At 49.7% G+C, this 16,639-nt stretch overlaps 1 protein-coding gene across 1 annotated transcript; it reads right to left on the bottom strand.

Moving 5' to 3' along the window:
• Window positions 1-2,352: 2,352 nt before the first annotated feature.
• Window positions 2,353-16,364, bottom strand: tktb (transketolase b). The gene is made up of 14 exons (XM_088930720.1): window positions 16,062-16,364; window positions 13,969-14,086; window positions 12,240-12,353; window positions 11,381-11,478; window positions 10,262-10,453; window positions 9,470-9,597; window positions 8,738-8,931; window positions 8,059-8,223; window positions 7,531-7,687; window positions 7,287-7,417; window positions 6,216-6,299; window positions 5,629-5,725; window positions 4,933-5,052; window positions 2,353-4,227 (listed from the first exon to the last, which is right to left on the bottom strand). Exons 1-14 carry the CDS (start codon window positions 16,166-16,168, stop codon window positions 4,055-4,057), a joined length of 1,878 nt encoding a protein of 625 aa, XP_088786846.1. The 5' UTR covers window positions 16,169-16,364; the 3' UTR covers window positions 2,353-4,054.
• Between the last annotated feature and the right edge of the window lie 275 nt (window positions 16,365-16,639).

Below are 16,639 nucleotides of genomic sequence, written 5' to 3'. Positions count from 1 at the left end.
AGGATGCAGGGCTTGGTCCCTACTCCCACAACTCTTTGGGGGATAAGAAGTTAATCAACTACCAATCAGTAACAGAGTGTGAACTGTGCACACATAGGGGTACTCTCAAACAAGCAGGCAATCCCAAATCCCACACAGCACTTCCACTGCTCCTGGAACCAGTGCTGATCCTCCCACAGCACTGACATCTTTCCCACAAACCACTGCGCTCTCTCTGAAGAGCAAGATAAGGTACTATGCTTTTTGTGTGTCCAGAAAGAAGTACAGTATACTAATCTCTTCAGTGATGACACTCGCCTGCTGGGAAATATTATGCGATCAGTGCACATAACACTGTTAAAATTCATTCACTGCTTCTTTTCTCCCCCGTCAACAGAGGTCTTAGGTTTTGCTTTCCCAGCTGCTACACCTTAATCATCTGAATTGCAAGAACAGGTACTGGCAAACCAGAAAAACCAGAAAATAATTTATTGCAGTGCTGCAGGAGCTATCAAACTGAAAGAATCCAATAGAATCCTGTGGGTTTTGGTCATTTTTTTAAGTTAAGTCAGAGGCTATAGTCCTTAAGAGCTATGGGACTGGCATTTTAGATTAAAAAAGGCTTGTGTTAAATTTTACAGCTCACTAATAAATTATAATGCATAATCCTATTAACTGGGTGTTCTGTGGTTTTACCTCAAGTAGTAAATGAGTCCCTGGACTTTTGACTGTGGGGTTGTAGGTACCTTCAGGGAGGTACTGTGCTTTCTCCCAGTAACTCCAGTGCACCCAGCTGTATAAGTATGGACCAGTATCGCCGGGGCCAGGGGGTGAGGGGTGGACTGGTATTGCAGCTGGGGCAGGGAGTCACGTGCTCTCTGACTGTCCCGTACCAAGAAACCATGGCGGGGTCTGGCTGGATGAGCTGCTGTGTCTCTCAAATAGCCTTATAAAACAGAAGAATAAAAACCAAAACCCCAAAGCACCAGAAAGTCAAGCACAACAGGAAGTCATTCACTGCATTTTATTCAAACCTCTTACCCAACAGGACATTCATTTATCAAACTGGACCAAAGGGCTCCACCCCTACATTCCTCCCATGACCAAGCCCAATTGCATTACTAGAATTATGAAGAGGGAAGAAACTGAAATGGCACAGTCGTTAGTCACACAGATGTGGAGGCTGACGCTAATGCTGCACATCAGGGGTCAGAGTAGGGGTGTATGGGATGGTGGGGCTCTGGTGGAACTGCAGGCTGCTCAAGAGTGTGCTTCCCATACACTCCGAAGATTTCAAACTACTCCTCTGCAGGCCAGGAGGAACACTTGATTTTCAACTGCTAGGTTTGCCTCCCTGTGCTAGCCTATGAAAAAAAACAAACAATTGCTTACGCATTTTCGAGACTTACCTGCTCTGTATCATGAGGACCTCTTAAGAACACGAGGCAGGTCACAAACAAGAAGCCGTCCAGGAGTTAGTAGCTTATTTGATCCAAGGATCTCATCCAGCTCCTTCTTAAAAGAAGCCATTGTATTGGCATCAACCACAAGACCGGTTAGCTTGTTCCATAATCCCACCATCCTTTGGATAAAGAGGTTAATACTATTAAAGAGTTACTAATTATTAGTTGATTAATAATGATACTTGTGTTTAACAGCTTTAACCACTACAGCAAGGGTTCCCAACCTTGGTCAGCTGAACCCTTTCAACCTAAATTATTTGCCTCAAGTACCCCCTTTGAGAGTTTAACTAAATCAACCTTTTCAGTATAGACAAATGCAACCCTCTTAACACGCTTCTTTCACTTTGTAAAATACTAATATTAGTTATTCCATTATTTATTAATAGGACTATTTAATTTGACATTGTCGTTTCCATCGCACTCACAACCCCCCTGCACTACAGGGCCACCGGGGTGTCAAATCCTATCCCGACAAATAGATGGAAGGTGGGGTACACCAGTTCATCGCAGGGTATTCACATGGGAACAATTGTTTCAGAAGCCATTTAACCTATTCTGTCTGGGGACTGTAGGAGAAAACCGCAGCACCTGGAGGAAACCCACTCGAACCCTGGGAGAACATGCAAACTCCACACAAACAGACCCTGGGATTGAGGCTAGGGTTCCAGAACTGTGAGGCAGTGGTACTAACTACTGCAGCACTGTGCCATCCCTAACTACGCATGCATAAGGATCATTACAACCAGCAGTCAATGCAAACCCCACTCAGCAATAGAGATCTGATAGGATTGGCACTAATCCAGAACCTCTTACTCGCACGGTATTGAATAGAAAACATCTTTCAAACACAGCCTGCGAGGGAAGAGAAGAAGTTCAGACTATCCAGTAAAAACAAGACCTCAAGGGAAACTTGGCTCAAACTCTTTATTCACTATAAACCACATCAGTGTAGCACAAGCGATGCTCGTTAGCTCAAGATGACTTGGACCAGTAACAAAGACTCCCCCCCCCCCCCAACGCTCACAGACCAGCAGCGCACACGTGCTCTGCCTTGCCCGATGTAAAAGCACTCACAGAGGAGTCCCCCGTGAACTCAGGGAGAACATGCAAACTCCACACAGTCTGCCCTGATCGAGAAAGCAGCAGTCACAGCAGCGTTCATAGGAGTAAAGGGAAGGAAGACCAAAGAATTCAACCGCCAGTTGTTAGCTAAATGCAGATTAAGACTCTATGGAACAGCAGCTTAAAAAAAACATTCAGAACCCTGCAGGTAAAAATACAGATTTAAACGTACTTTGTCATTTTCATGAACTGCCCTAGTGTAACTGCTCTGCTTTGAAATCTATGCTACGCAGTCGCACAGGGCTTCAGTGAAGCATTTTAGACAAGACACTGGGTTTCTTTAAAGCCTAGAGCGTAAACAACTACCAGAGGCTGGATAAAACATACAAGACAGAACAGTTTGCACATAACACAAACTTTGCAGGACACTGCTGTTTTTTTGGAAGTACAGGAAACTTCTGAGGAAAACAAAATATCCTAGGACTTTAGTGCAGACAGTTTTTGCCAAAGAAACAGAATTAGTAGATATTTAGGCCTCCTCGAGAACAATGGTTAGGGGTTAGAGACCGCTAAAGAAAACACACTGTCCCCCTTTTTAACACAGCGCTGGTTTCCGACGGAGGCAACAGGGAGTTAGGAACACTGGCGGAGAGGCATTTTAAGACAACTAGAAATGTCATGGAATGAGTCCTTTATCAAGAACTGGCATTTTAAAAGCAAGAACAAACGGAATGTTACACTTTTATTCAGCTGAACCGTAACACAGCAGTGACGTGGAGGAAAGGAAGGGCTCTTTCTTGAGAGTTATGGAACCAGGAGAAGTGGAATGAAAGTTAACGTAGAAGAGGTGGGTGACCAAGGACAGGAGCCCTGGGTCATGGTTATGTTGCCATAGTGTATATAGAGATTGTTCAGGGTCCAGCAGAGATTTCTTCTGCTTTGCTTTCAGCTATCATTCCCCTTAAGATCACAGGGGAAAACCCATTGTATGTTGTTGCACTGGAAGGAATGTGCAGCTTCAGCTGCCCTGCAATGCAACCACTGGACTAACTAAGCAGGAGGCAAGACCGGAAACCATGTACTGTACACTGCTGCTGAAAAAATCAAACTGACATTTTCAATAAAGGCAGCAGTGTGTGTGTGTGTGTGTGTGTGTGTGTGTGTGGGAGGTTTCTTCCCCTTCATTTGCAGGAAGGAACTGTGCACCCCAGCCCATGAACTAAATGTGATGCTTCTCTGGTAGTGCACTGCTGTTCCCCGGGTTCATCTAGGAAAACTGTCTGGTGTGAGTCAGAAACAGGATTTAAAAGGCAAAGACAGTGGCGGATCCTGCTGCGGAGATCTAGGCCTCCCCTGCAAGCGTATCCTAACTCAAGGGAAGAGGGACGCTACGCAAACACACTGGCCAAGCGCCAAGTGCTCCGAAAGCACGGGGAAGAGAGCCACTTCACTCAGAAGGGACCACGCTATGTTTGTGGGGACACTAAGGAATAGAGAGGTGGAGGGGAGCTGCCCCGGACCCTGCGTGGAAAGGGGGACCCAGCGCGTCCTCAGTTGGCGAAGGTGGATCTGACGGCAGCGACGATGCACTTGGCGCTGATGCCGTGGCAGTCCAGCAGCTCGGTGGGCTTGCCGCTCCGGGGCACCCCCGTCACCGCCAGCCGCTGCACCACGATGCCCGGCTCCTCCGCCACCGCGGCGCACACCGCCTCGCCCAGGCCACCTGCAGGGACACAGCACACGCGTCAGCAGTGGACTGGGGGCTCCCGGCCAGCGCCCAGGCACAATCAATCGCAGTCCCACAGCCAGCCACAAGGGGGAGACAGTTCTCAAAAAACTAGGTACAGCAGCACCACCCCCGGAGCCCACAGCCCAGGTCAGAGCTCAGCTCACACACAATGAATACAGTGTGCCTTAGAAGGCAACTCACTATTAATACTTGGGCACCTTTCCTTTTACACTACTTGACTACACGTATTTAACACCTCTCAGAGAATAGGTTTAGAACACCTTTTCTTTATTACTTGAGTACTCTTGACTGCTTAAAGTTTCCTCACACAAATACATCTAAGTGGAACAGTAAGCTTTTCCTAAACCCAAGCTCCAGCCTCAATCCCTGGTTTAAAAACAAAAATATTTCCATGAGTTTGGCCTACTTCCACAGATCCGACAAGACCTACTGCAGCACGTTTGTACAGACTCCTGGAAGGTGAAAATGCACATTTGTGTCCAACACCACAGACCACTGCAGATGGGAAGCGAGCTTTCTGCATCCCACAGGGCCTGCATACACATCGCCACAGCCCAGGACAGTCTGCGCGGAAACTGGAGACTGGCACCGATGCTAGGAGTCTGAGACCAGGGTCAAAACTACACAAGAGGGCTTTCTGTCCTTAACCCAGCCCAGTTCCTTCCTCCGCCCCCCTACCCTCGCGATAGTGGTCCTCCACGGTGATGATCCTGCCCCCCGTCGCGCGAGCGCTGGAGACGATGGTGTCGGCGTCCAGGGGCTTGATGGTGAAGGGGTCGACCACCCGGATGTGGACGCCTAAGGCCGAGCAAGAGAGAAGGTCAGCAGAACCACAGCGCACGTCATGATCCCGATCACCCCAGGGGTGACCGCAGGGGCAGAACAGCGTGGCGGGGGCCGATAAGCCCTGGTCAGTCTGTTCATCACACACCTGACTGCACAGCCAACCCAAAGCCATGGGACAGTTATTCATGTTTCATATGGGCATTCGGACAAACTGAAAGGATGTGATTTGGATACTTAGAACACAAGCATAATGTGCACTTAATATAAATTGAATACACTTGAATGCCAATTCTTTGATTATAGCTACATATACAGACAAAACTATACAATGTGATACGGGAACGACTTATCATATACACATTTATATTTCAAAAGCACGTTTCCTCACAATGCTCTTGAAGTAGAAGCTCCAGTACTGAACTGGTAAAAGTAATCTTTTTGATGGCCAGTTGTCTTTTACGTTCTACAGCTATTGCATTTCAGGGAGCACCTCTGCATAGTCCTCACAATACTACAGGAACTATTTGAATCCAGGCACCGCTGTGTGCAAAGGTTACACCACAGCCCGCCAGCAGGTGGCCCTCTTACCTTCCTTGGCGAGCTCATCAGCAGCAGCCAGAGCCTCGTGCAGTGTCACTCCAGCCCCGATGACAGTGACTTTGTCGCTGTCGCTCTTCCGCACGACCTGTCAAAACGCACTCATGTCAGGGGTGGGTCCACCGCAGGGCACAGACTGAAGCACTGTCCGACCACAGGTGGGGTGAAGTTTACTGCTAAAGTTTTATAGGAGGCGCAGAGCAGATTCAGGGCTCAAACAAAGGATTAAGGGGATGAGCATTTAAGTCCCGGATTCCCTGAACCCACATTTTTACTAATCCGTTCAGCCCAAAGTCCTTTCTGGTGCTAACAGTTAAATAGCTGGCACTGCATGTATAACATTTACAGTGTTTTGGCAATCTGAAACAAACCTTGTAAGAACAGCTGGGCAAACTAGAAACCAGTGTACTGTTCAAACATTAAACCCCATTTGTTACTGCACCATAAAAAGCAACACCTCCTTACCTATTGCCCCCCCAATCTTAAAATATTGGTACCTCCAGCTAGAGACGCACCATTACAGCTACAGAAACCCAGAACCCTGCTCCACAGTCCTCCTCACGGCCCCGGTTTCTCACCTTGGCGTGTCCCACTTCAAACTTCTCCCCTGGGGAATAGATCACGGCAGTGTCTGGGCGGCTGGTTCGAATGAAGCAGATTCCCTGGGAACAGGAGAAGGCAAGGTCAGTCAGGGGTCACAAGCCCACTCCCAGGCCACCACAGTCACTATTGGGATACTGAACCAGAACAGGGCCAACAAGGGATCTGAACTCAAAAGAGTGAGCATCTGGTCATTAAAACAATTGTCAGAGGGAGACCAGCTTCAGAACTTGTTTTTCAAAAGAACACTAACGCTACTTGTAGTGCAGGAAAACAATTTATAACACGGATTTTTCTTCCTCATGTCCTGAGCAAAAACAGAGGAAGCATTTTACTTCTGATGTTTTAAAAGGAAGAAGTGCTCAAAAAGGAGACTGCAATGCTTTGGATTCTAAAACAGTTCTCCAATCAGATCAGTTTAAGTCTTTGGAGTCCTGAAGGACCTTTTAATTAGGTTTGCTCAGGGTCTTCACTACAGTAAGATGGTAGATCTCTTCTGAGCCACAATCCCCAGAAAGCAGTGGGGATTGACCTGTGCTCAGTCACCTGACCAGTTGGAGCAAGACGATTGGTCGGGTCACAATTCAAAACCAGGAAGCAACAGGCTTCATTATGTGCTGAAAGAAGGAGCAAGGAGCCTCAGACCAACTGGCCTATGAGACATTTTGACAGTTTTAAAATAAGACTCGTATTTATCCTATGTATTCAAGTGGCTTAGCTGCCCAGTTATGTACCTTAAGAGACAAACAGAAGATGGCTCAAAGAGGAGCTGCGGATGTGTTCACTTGAGAAGTTTAATTTAAATGACTGCAGAAATGTTTTCTGTATATACCGATTTCCCCGAGACCTGCTTCAGATATCAAGATGTAACTGCTACCACACTGTGCCCCCCTGTTGTGTCTTATATAATAAATGAGAAGGGTGGAAGAATTGACACCCGGGCCAGCCAGTAGTCAGGTTCCCATTACAGGGAATAAATTGGCAAGGATGTGAATGACAATCACTGCTCAGTGCCAGCAGCAAGCTTGAGTGGTTTCCGGTCTGAGTACCTTTGTGTTGGCAGCAAGCTCCACTGCCTTCTCCGTGGAGACGGCGTCGCTGGGGTAGAAGACCGTGCAGGTGGGGATGGCACGGAACATCGCCAAGTCCTCCAGCGCCATCTGAGAGGGCCCGTCCTCACCTGGGCCCAACAAGGGGAAACAATCGTCAAAAAAAAATGCCCTCGAATGCAAACTCCGAATTAGAAAGCTGCAGTGCGACCGCCTCTCCACCAGGGGGAGGCATTCCCCATACCGATGGACACGCCACAGTGGGAGCCGGAGAGGTTGACGTTGGACTGGGAGATGGCCGCCATGCGGATGTGGTCATAGGCGCGGGAGAAGAAGGCGGCGAAAGTGCTGGCAAAGGAGACGGTACGATCGCGGGTGGCACAGCCAATCGCCACGCTCACCTGGGAGACGAGAAGAGGGTTTAACAGGAAGGGGAAGAGGAGCAGAATTCAAGCAAACGGCGAGCCCCAATGTGAGGAAAAGACATGGCAGAATAGAGCACCTCTTCTTATCCTGAAATTGTACTTACTGCATGCACAGATCTAGATGTTTATGTGCAAGACAACCAAATCACTACGCGCCAGCTTCAACAACACCGTCACTAGTGTGACAAAACTACTTTCAATTAACACTGGTAAACAGGATTAATTGTAGGCCAGACTGTGCATTTTTAAAAGCTAGTCTTCTCCCCCAAACACAGGTTAGTTTCTTTAGCCCTCAAGCTCACTGGATGATGGCCCTCACTGTCCGACAGCAGGCCAATGTCACCCACCATGTTCTGCTCGGCGATGAAGCACTCGATGTAGCGGTCGGGGTGGGCCTTCTTGAAGATGTCCGAGAAGGTGGAGTTCTTGGTGTCGCCGTCCAGCGCCACCACTCGCCCGCTGGCCTCCCCTAGCTTGGCCAGGGCCAGCCCGTATGCACGGCGGGTGGCCACCTGGGAAGACAGACACCGAGCAGAAGCCTCAGTCGGGCATTTTCCCCACGTTTCCTTGCGCAGAGAGTGCACAGCTGTGCACTGTTAGAATACCCCATTCCTCCTTGGCAGGTGGTTCTTAGAGGACCTTCATGGCATGAATATCCATCACCATGAGCAGTCTGCACCAGGCCATGTACATACAAGGCCAAGCTAGCAGGCCCTGCACTGCAACTGATCTTAGGCCAGACAAACAACTCAAAGCTGTTCAACAGAATCCAGCTGTGCTGCTTTTCTTAACCTCCTTCACGCACCTCTATAAATGGTGCATTTCCATGTAACAGAGCAATCCCACCAAGTGTGGAACAAGCTACCTGGCAATGCTATTAAAGCTGAAACCCTGTTTCTTCCTCCCCCAGAAAAAACAGCTAGATGAGATCCTCAGATCAATGAGCTCTAAACTACCCACCAGGCCAGGTAGGTTAAACCCAGTCTCATTAGTCCCTAACCAATTAGGTTACATGACTCCGCCCACCTTGTCACCAATCTTGAAGGCAGGAGGGGAAGGCATGACGATATTGGAGATGTCCACTGGAGGAGCGTCCTCTGCTGGCTGCTCGGGGGACAGCGGCTTGTTGGTCTGGATCAGGCTCTGCAGGTCTGCCAGCAGTGCGTCCACGCGGTCCTTGGGAATGGGCTTGCCGTGCCAGTTCTCTTCGTTCTCAATACCTGGGAGCACGGCCAGAAACAGGCGATGCCAGTTAGCAAATTGCTGAAGATGCGCTCTTAAGGTAACAAGAGGAACAGAAGCAAGGGAAAATGGACATTTCAAAATGATCCCCTGCTATAAACAACCATTTTATTTTTGTTATACTTTCCCCCCCCCCCCCCACATCTCCGCTTGCAGCTACCAACACCACGACCGCACACGGGGGAGAATGAGGAAGTATAAGTAGACTGAACCCTGAGCCAATTCTTTCAAAAAAAAATCACAGGCAGTACAGCCCCATTCTGGAGGATCAAAGCTGATTGGTCACAGGGGTCAAGGTCGCTGAGCACATCATCGACTAATCCCACCCTACCCCATCATTATACGTCCAGTTGTGTGCCCCCTTTTGAGTAATCTCTGGCACAGCCAGTAACAGAAGAGCCTCCACTCAAAGCCACGGTCACAGAGTTTAACCTGCTCTTGAGCGAGTACCTTTACAGTGAACGATTCATCACAAGCCAGACCGGATACGTAGTACATGATCCAAAAGCACCTGACCTTTGAGCCCTTTGCCCTTGAAGGTCTTGGCCACGATGGCGGTGGGCTTTTCCTTGACCTGCTTGGCCTGCCACAGCGCCTTGCACAGCTCTTCCACGTCGTGCCCATCCACCACGTAGGTGTTCCAGCTGCAAGATACCCACATCTGGCTCGGGAAACCCCAGATTTCACCAAGAACTGACCAAGCCAAACGGACAAACTCACTTCTAAAATTGTAGGAGTCTTTTAAACTTTCCTTATAAATATTCACCCAACTGAAGGGACCTGCAAACAAGTGGTTCACCGTATCTTTAGTGTGCCTGCTTCTAACATTCACAAGGAATGAGAATCTGGACATCAGGACTAGGAAGCCCTGCTACAGACTGCAGATGGCCTTATGAACACAGGCAACAGGGTACAATACACCTGGCAAGGAAAACTGCTCAGATAAGCAGGAGGTATCTTGATGAACTAAATCAAGAACACTCACTGAATTATTTGCATTTCCACCATTATATAACTCCTTTTTCCAACTCTTATTAACCAAACATCTGTGTGCCAAGGATCTTGGCATTTGATAAAATCTCTTAATTTACCCCCTGAAAACACACAAGCACAACTGTCCCTGTGAAATCCCCCATAAGGAACTGAAAGACTCCAGTATTGAAACAGGAGCCCTTTTTTGGGTTGGGTTGGATCAATCACCATTTTGAACACAAAAACAGATTAGGGTGCATACACAACTTGTCATGTCATTTGGCATCCAGCCCCCACCCCCCTTGCCAGAGTCGGGGTCCCCTGGCCCCTACTCACCCAAAGGCTTCACAGCGCTTGCGGTACACCTCGGTGTTGTGCAGCAGGGGGGCGGGCTCACTCTGGCCCAGCCGGTTGACGTCGAAAATGGCCACCAGGTTGTCCAGGTTGTAGAAGGAGGCGAAGGCCATGGCCTCCCACACAGACCCTTCCGACGACTCTCCGTCGCCCAGCAGGCAGTACACGCGGTAACTGAGCAGAAGAAAAACAGTGTTGGCAAGCAAGAGGAGGCCCACCTGCATTGAGCACCGAGGAGAGAGAGCGGCCAGAAGGCGCTATCCCCGCCCCCGTGGAGTCCCAATGCTCCAACTACAGCATTCCCAAATCCCAAACCTTTCTACTGGATCTGACACTAAGGTCTTCCCATCCTTCCAGACTTCTCCTCTCTGACCACTATCCCCACCCCCCCTCTTCTCTTCCAAGAAAAGCAGTTCAACACAGGAACAGCAGCACTAGAGCTACCCACAATGCAACACAAAGCCCTTTCCTAAAGCCCTGACTGAAAGCTCGTCTAACACTGCTTGGTCTTACACGGCCTACTCTCTACACAACAGCTCCCCATCTGCAGGATGAACAATTGTTAACTGTATATTCAAAGAGTCAGCCATTGACTGCTTTTTCTCTTGTACACCCAAGAGGGCCTTTATGTTTTTTCGCACCTCGGCTCACAGCTACAAACCCTGCAGGAAGAGTAGGCAGGGTCGCCCCAAGCAGAGGACCACCGCTGACTGCAGGGGAGACACCTCCCTTGACGGCAGCTCGGCAAGCCTGCAAGCCGGCAGGTCACAGTGGGGCGCTGTGTCGCTAAGGGCGGAGAGAACTCTTGTAATATAACCCCCACCCAACCCTCAGCAGCGCTTAGACACCCGTCTACTGCTTATAGTGGATTAGTAACACGACCCAGGCTCGAACCCCAGATCGTAAAGCTCAACCTGCGCCAAGACCAGCATTTTTACTAGTTGAGCCATGCAGCAGCCCCACAGTCTTACTGGTGCTGCCCCACTCCTTCCCAACCTTCCTTTCGAAAGCAACAGGTTGGACGCCGGGGCACCAGGGCTTGACCAGAGAAGACGGCACTGGACGCCCTCGACCACGCAGGAGCGAGCGGCGGGGCCGTACCTGGCCTTGTCGAAGTGTTTGCCCGTGTAGGCCATCCCGCAGGCCGCGCCCAGACCCTGCCCCAGCGACCCCGTGGCGACGTCGACAAAGGCCAGTTTCTGCAGGGAGACAGGCGAAGGGAACTTCGATTATACACACGCAGTGCAGCTTCAACGGATGCATCTACTACGCGCCTTCGTTAACCCTGCAAGAGATCACTGCAGCAACCGCAGCACGAGGCTGGTTTGGATTTTGACACCAGCACCCGTTCCACCTGCTATCCAGTCGGCCAGCGGACAAGAGTGGGAGGGAAGTGTCCCGCCAGTCCTCCCAGGTTCTTCTCCATGTCCAGTCTGTGGTGGGCCCATCAGCAGATGAGGCACCACAGCAGCAAATCCATCTCCAAATCCCATAGCACCCCAACTTTCAACCACTAGAAACAGGAATCGCTCCTGCCGGTAGTATTCCAAGATGCAAAGAATATTTGCCATTTTCATATTGAAGGGCCTTAGAAGGTCATAGTTAAACTGTTCTTTTATACTTTTCTAGCTGCAATAACTCTGCGACTTGGAATAATGAGAGTATGTAATCCAGCAGGGTGGCTCCAGGAGTTATTGTTACTGGCCTGACGGGATAGGATGGGCAATCCCAGTCCTAGAGGGCCCGGGTCTGCAGGTCTTTCTCTTCATCTCAACTCCCCAACACCTGAAAAGCTTGGGGAATCAGGTCCCATGAAGCCCACAGTGCGGTGATGTAGGTTAGGAAGATCTTAAGAGTCACCTGCCCCCCAGGACCAGGACTGCCCCCCTCATTCCCAGGGGTCTCTGGCTTTACCAGCGCTCAGCACCAACGGGGAGGCGGGCGGGGGGGGGTCACTCACAGGAGTCGGGTGTCCCTCCAGGTCGCAGTTGAACTTGCGCAGGTTCAGCAGATCCGCCTCCTTGACGTATCCAGCCTCGGCCCAGGCGGCGTACAGGATAGGAGCAGCATGACCCTGCACAGGGGGCGAGGGGCAAAGGTCAGCTGACAATAGGCACTAATCCGATCAATACATCATCGTCTTGTTTGTGACCTTTACGAGCCTTCGAGGTTAAGAACATAGATGCAGACACAAAGCACTACACTGAATTTGTTACCTCCCCCAGCAATGAATAATCCCCCACTACACCCACTGGTCACACCAAGGTTATTAATTTTGTATACTGAATTTAAAGCTACAAATTGAATTATAAGAGCACATGTTCTGATTAAAGACAGCACTGTGGTGCAGTGGTTAGCTTTGCAGCACTGGAACCTTGGGTTCAATTTCATACCGGGGATGTGATCTGTGTGGAGTTCCCCATGTGTTCTCATGGAATTCTACCAGGTGCTTCTGTTTCCTCCCACAGTCCAAAGACATGCTGGTAGGTTAACAGGCCCTGTCCGTCTCTGGCCTGCGATGGACTGGTATACCCTGCCATGCTCCTATTGCTTTCTGGGATAGGCTCTGGCGCCTTAAATCGGATATGTGACTATTGAAAGTGACGTGATCTTAACATTCCTGGTATAGCGTTTCACCTGCAGTGTGAAAAATGGATATTATGTAACACCTCTGACACAGCACTCATGAGAAATTAACTGCCTTTAACCCAGCAGGTGATGTGCCACACTTCCTGTTTCAAGTGGACAACTGCTTGGCGCTACAACAGATCATGTACACACGAAAAAGAGAAATGTTGTAAAATAAGACATGGAGAATGCTACTGTGCATTTCTGCCCGAACTCATTTAACACACTAGTTAGGTCCTCCAGGACAGGAGCTGGGGCCCACATACCTGCTGGCCTGGTCCAGCTGAGCTCTTAGTTCAGAGAAATCCCACTTAGTCAAGTAAGAGCTCAGCTGTGGAACTTTAACGCTCTTAAATACAGTGTAGGCTCCCTTTTAACTACTGCATTTTACGAACAGCAAGATCCTTCACTTGGGAGTAGAAAATATAACTTGCAAATGCTGCCGTCGAGCAAGTAATTAGCCGTGTGTGGTGAGAGCTATTAGTGGGGAGGAGAAAAGAAGAACATGACTGGTCAAGGCCAGAGGAAAATTTGGCCAGGACCCTGAGGTAACACCCCTACTCTTTTTGACCAACAACCTGGGATTTGTAATGACCACAGAGTGAAGACCTCAGTTTTATGTCTCAACTAAAGGACAGCGCCTTTTTACGGTATAGTGTTCCTGTCGCTATACAGGGGCATTATGGCCCACATAGACCACAGGGTGAGCCCCCCCTTCTGGTCCAACTAACACCTCTTCCAGCAGCAACCTTAGCTTTCCCAGGAGGTCTCCCATCCTGGTACTGGCCAGGCTCACACCTGCTGAGCTCCAGTGGGGCTGCCAGCTGTGAGTCACAGGTTGATAGAGCTACTGGCAAGTTACACTGGAATGAAAACCAGCAAGCCTGTGGGCCTCCAGGACCCTGAATGCAAACCCTTGCCCCAGAGGGCATGTTTTCGGACAGGGGGATACCCAGGCTGGAGGAGTCATTTTGGCTAGGGTGCGGATCAGGATCCACCCCTCCGGCCGAAGATCCCGTTCCCCCAACCTCCCCGTGCATGCAGACGTGGCCACAGCCCACCTTGGACAAGATGAAACGGTCGTTGTTGGGGTTGCGGGGGTCCAACGGCTTGTATTTCATGGTGTGGAAAAACAGGACGGACATGATCTCGGCAGCACTGCAGCAGGAGGTGGGGTGTCTGGGAAAGAGATGGAGGGGAGACAACGGACATCAGCTGAGAAGACCAGGAACATCCCGAGGAGCACCGCGTTCTGCCAGCTACCTGCAAAAAAGGCACCCAACTGCAAGACCTGAGCATGCACCCTGTTACATCAGGGGTCCCCAGTCCTGGCCCTGGAGGGCTTCCAGGTCTCTCTAAAGCAGCAGCACCTGCAGAGCTTGGGGAAGCAGGTAAACTGGCCCAGCTAAGCCAGTAATGACCCGATTCAGGTTCTTCTGAACCCAGCTGGACTGAAATCCTGCTGACACAGCAGCCCTCCCAGAGAACCAGAATAGTGGGGACCCCCAAATTACCTTCCACCTGCCTCTCAGGACCCCAGGGGGCACATACACACACCGTCACCTGCTGGGAGAGACGAAGTTGCTGCAAGTCCGACCCCATCAGAGAGGGGGCCCCGCCGGGACACCTCCCACACCCCTGCAGCAATGGGCTCAGATTTGCAAGGCGTGTTGTGACAGAGCACCGGAGGTCAGGGTTTTGCAAGCTAGCGGGAGAGGGGCCGGCGAGCTGCCTGCAGATTGCAACAGAGGACAGCTACAGGGCTCCACAAACAGATCAGACAATTGCAACACAAGGGCCAAACTGATTTTTAACTAGCAAAGCACAATCTCAAAGATAGTTCCAAAAACATGCCACATTTGATTTTTCTGCTACAGTTCATAAGATAACAGGCTGCACAAGGGCTCCTCCAACACAAACTGCTTCTTCTAGAGTGCAGTATCTTCTACTGCATACAGCAATGCAGTTTTACAAGTCCAATTCTGATTTGCAACTTATCACTTTCTGAAGAGTGCCGATTAAAGGTAGTACATTTTTTTATAGAACTGAACCAACCTCCTGCTTCCCCTGCCTTCATAATATACTCTAACCTGCACTCACGGGGTCTTCCCAAAAATATTTACACACAACGTACAGTATATATATATACATAGATTTATTTCACATCAACCTCCTCTTTAAAACCGTGTATTGTCCAGGATTGACTGGCGCCAAAGCCTAATTACAGGGAAGGAAGACATTCGAGAAATATGAAACGCTACAAGGAAGGAAGGAAGGAAAAACGAAGCACCTGCCCAATTCTGCAACTTTGGGATTTCTCAATCCTGCGTTTCCTCATCTTCAATCTACAAAAGCCCTAGAGCGAAAATAGTCGATGGGATCGGTGCACACATGGTTACCAGTTAACGCAGGAGGAGCATAAAGTCACAATGCAGATTCAGTAACTAACAAGGCGCAGGCCGACATTCATTTGCCAAGTCGCCAGATAAGAAAGGGGGGACGGAAATCATTCTAAAACTACAGTTCAGATCGCTTCGTGGCGAAGACTTTCGCTATTTTAACTCGATGTGGCTCAAACGTGAAGAGTGCTCGTACAAGGGCGACTTTCCGCAGCCACGGAGCACCCCGTCACCACGTGACTCGACCCCTGCAAGTTCACAGCCGCACGGAGCGACCGACCTCGCCTCGCATGAGGATACGACACGGACCCCCTCCTGGGGAAAAAAAAAAACACTAAACTGAAAATGTGTGCCGTCTTGCAGAACTGTAAAGGTTTCGCACCAAGTCTGACAAAGTGCATGCAATAACGCCATCCGTCATTTAAAAAGCTTATTTTTTTTTAGATTTTACATTTAATTTGATTCCATGCCTTTTGCTTAAAGTTAGAAAAGTACGGCACAAGCGAAAGCAACGAGGATTTTCACTATTTCTGTTACATGCACGTACGAACTGCACACGCACTACTCAAGGCTGAACTCGAAAAAAAATATCTGGTAGGCCCCACACTAGTCATTCATTCTCCTGTCGCCCTGCACAAAATGAAAATAACCATTTCAAGAGCCCAGAAAGAGGGGCAGAGCAGATTTCTACGTGAACGCAGAAACACGACCCTTCTGCCGTCGTAGGGGGATTAGGTCTGGAAGCGTTTCAGTACCCGGAGTTGGAGGCGCATGTCGCCTTGATGGAGTGAATCCTCAGCTTGTTCGCCGTGTCTTTCAGCCCCTGCAGGGTCTTCTCGTCGGGCTTGTGGTAGCTGGCCATTTCCCTAGATTCGAGCACCTCGGCGAGCGATTAATTAGCTTCGGCAACCGCAGAGAGATTAGAAGGCAGACCCAAGCACCACGCCGTCAGCGGGCTAGTACAGGTCCTCCGCAGCAGGTAAGACAGACGAGGATTTCAGACGACGAGCCTGCCGATCAGCCCCTTTTATCAGCTCCTTCCAGGGGGCGGGGTCTCCGGCGTGCGACTGCGTCACCCCATCTCGTCGGGTCAGGAGCTCCGGACTCGGTCGCTCGTACCCTGACTCAGCGAGTTTATCATTTTGAAAATTTAACATCAAGTTTACCGTATGGCTTCCCAATTGAAAGCCTAATTGTTTTACACACAGTAACCCTGCAGTGTGTTTTTTTTTCGCCCAGATAGCACTGATTTGGTCTAGATTTAAACTGCATTCCTGCTACAGTCCATCCTTTATATAGACAGCAGTGTTTCTAGGAAGTTGCAGTGCCGCGT

The sequence above is a fragment of the Atractosteus spatula genome, chromosome 2 (assembly GCF_055471065.1).
Source record: "Atractosteus spatula isolate fAtrSpa1 chromosome 2, fAtrSpa1.hap1, whole genome shotgun sequence".
Lineage (NCBI taxonomy): Eukaryota > Metazoa > Chordata > Actinopteri > Semionotiformes > Lepisosteidae > Atractosteus > Atractosteus spatula.
The sequence above is the reverse complement of the archived record's forward strand: the minus strand, read 5'-3'. Positions and strand labels throughout refer to the sequence as shown.

Excerpts from the sequence above, each read along its gene's own strand:
- tktb (XM_088930720.1), bottom strand. The coding sequence starts at position 16,168 with ATGGCCAGCTACCACAAGCCCGACGAGAAGACCCTGCAGGGGCTGAAA. Across the intron at positions 8,932-9,469 it reads CAAGGGCAAAGGGCTCAAAG|GTATTGAGAACGAAGAGAAC; the intron begins GTCAGGTGCTTT and ends CCGTGCTCCCAG. Across the intron at positions 4,228-4,932 it reads GGAGGACCACTATCGCGAGG|GTGGCCTGGGCGAGGCGGTG; the intron begins GTAGGGGGGCGG and ends GTGTCCCTGCAG.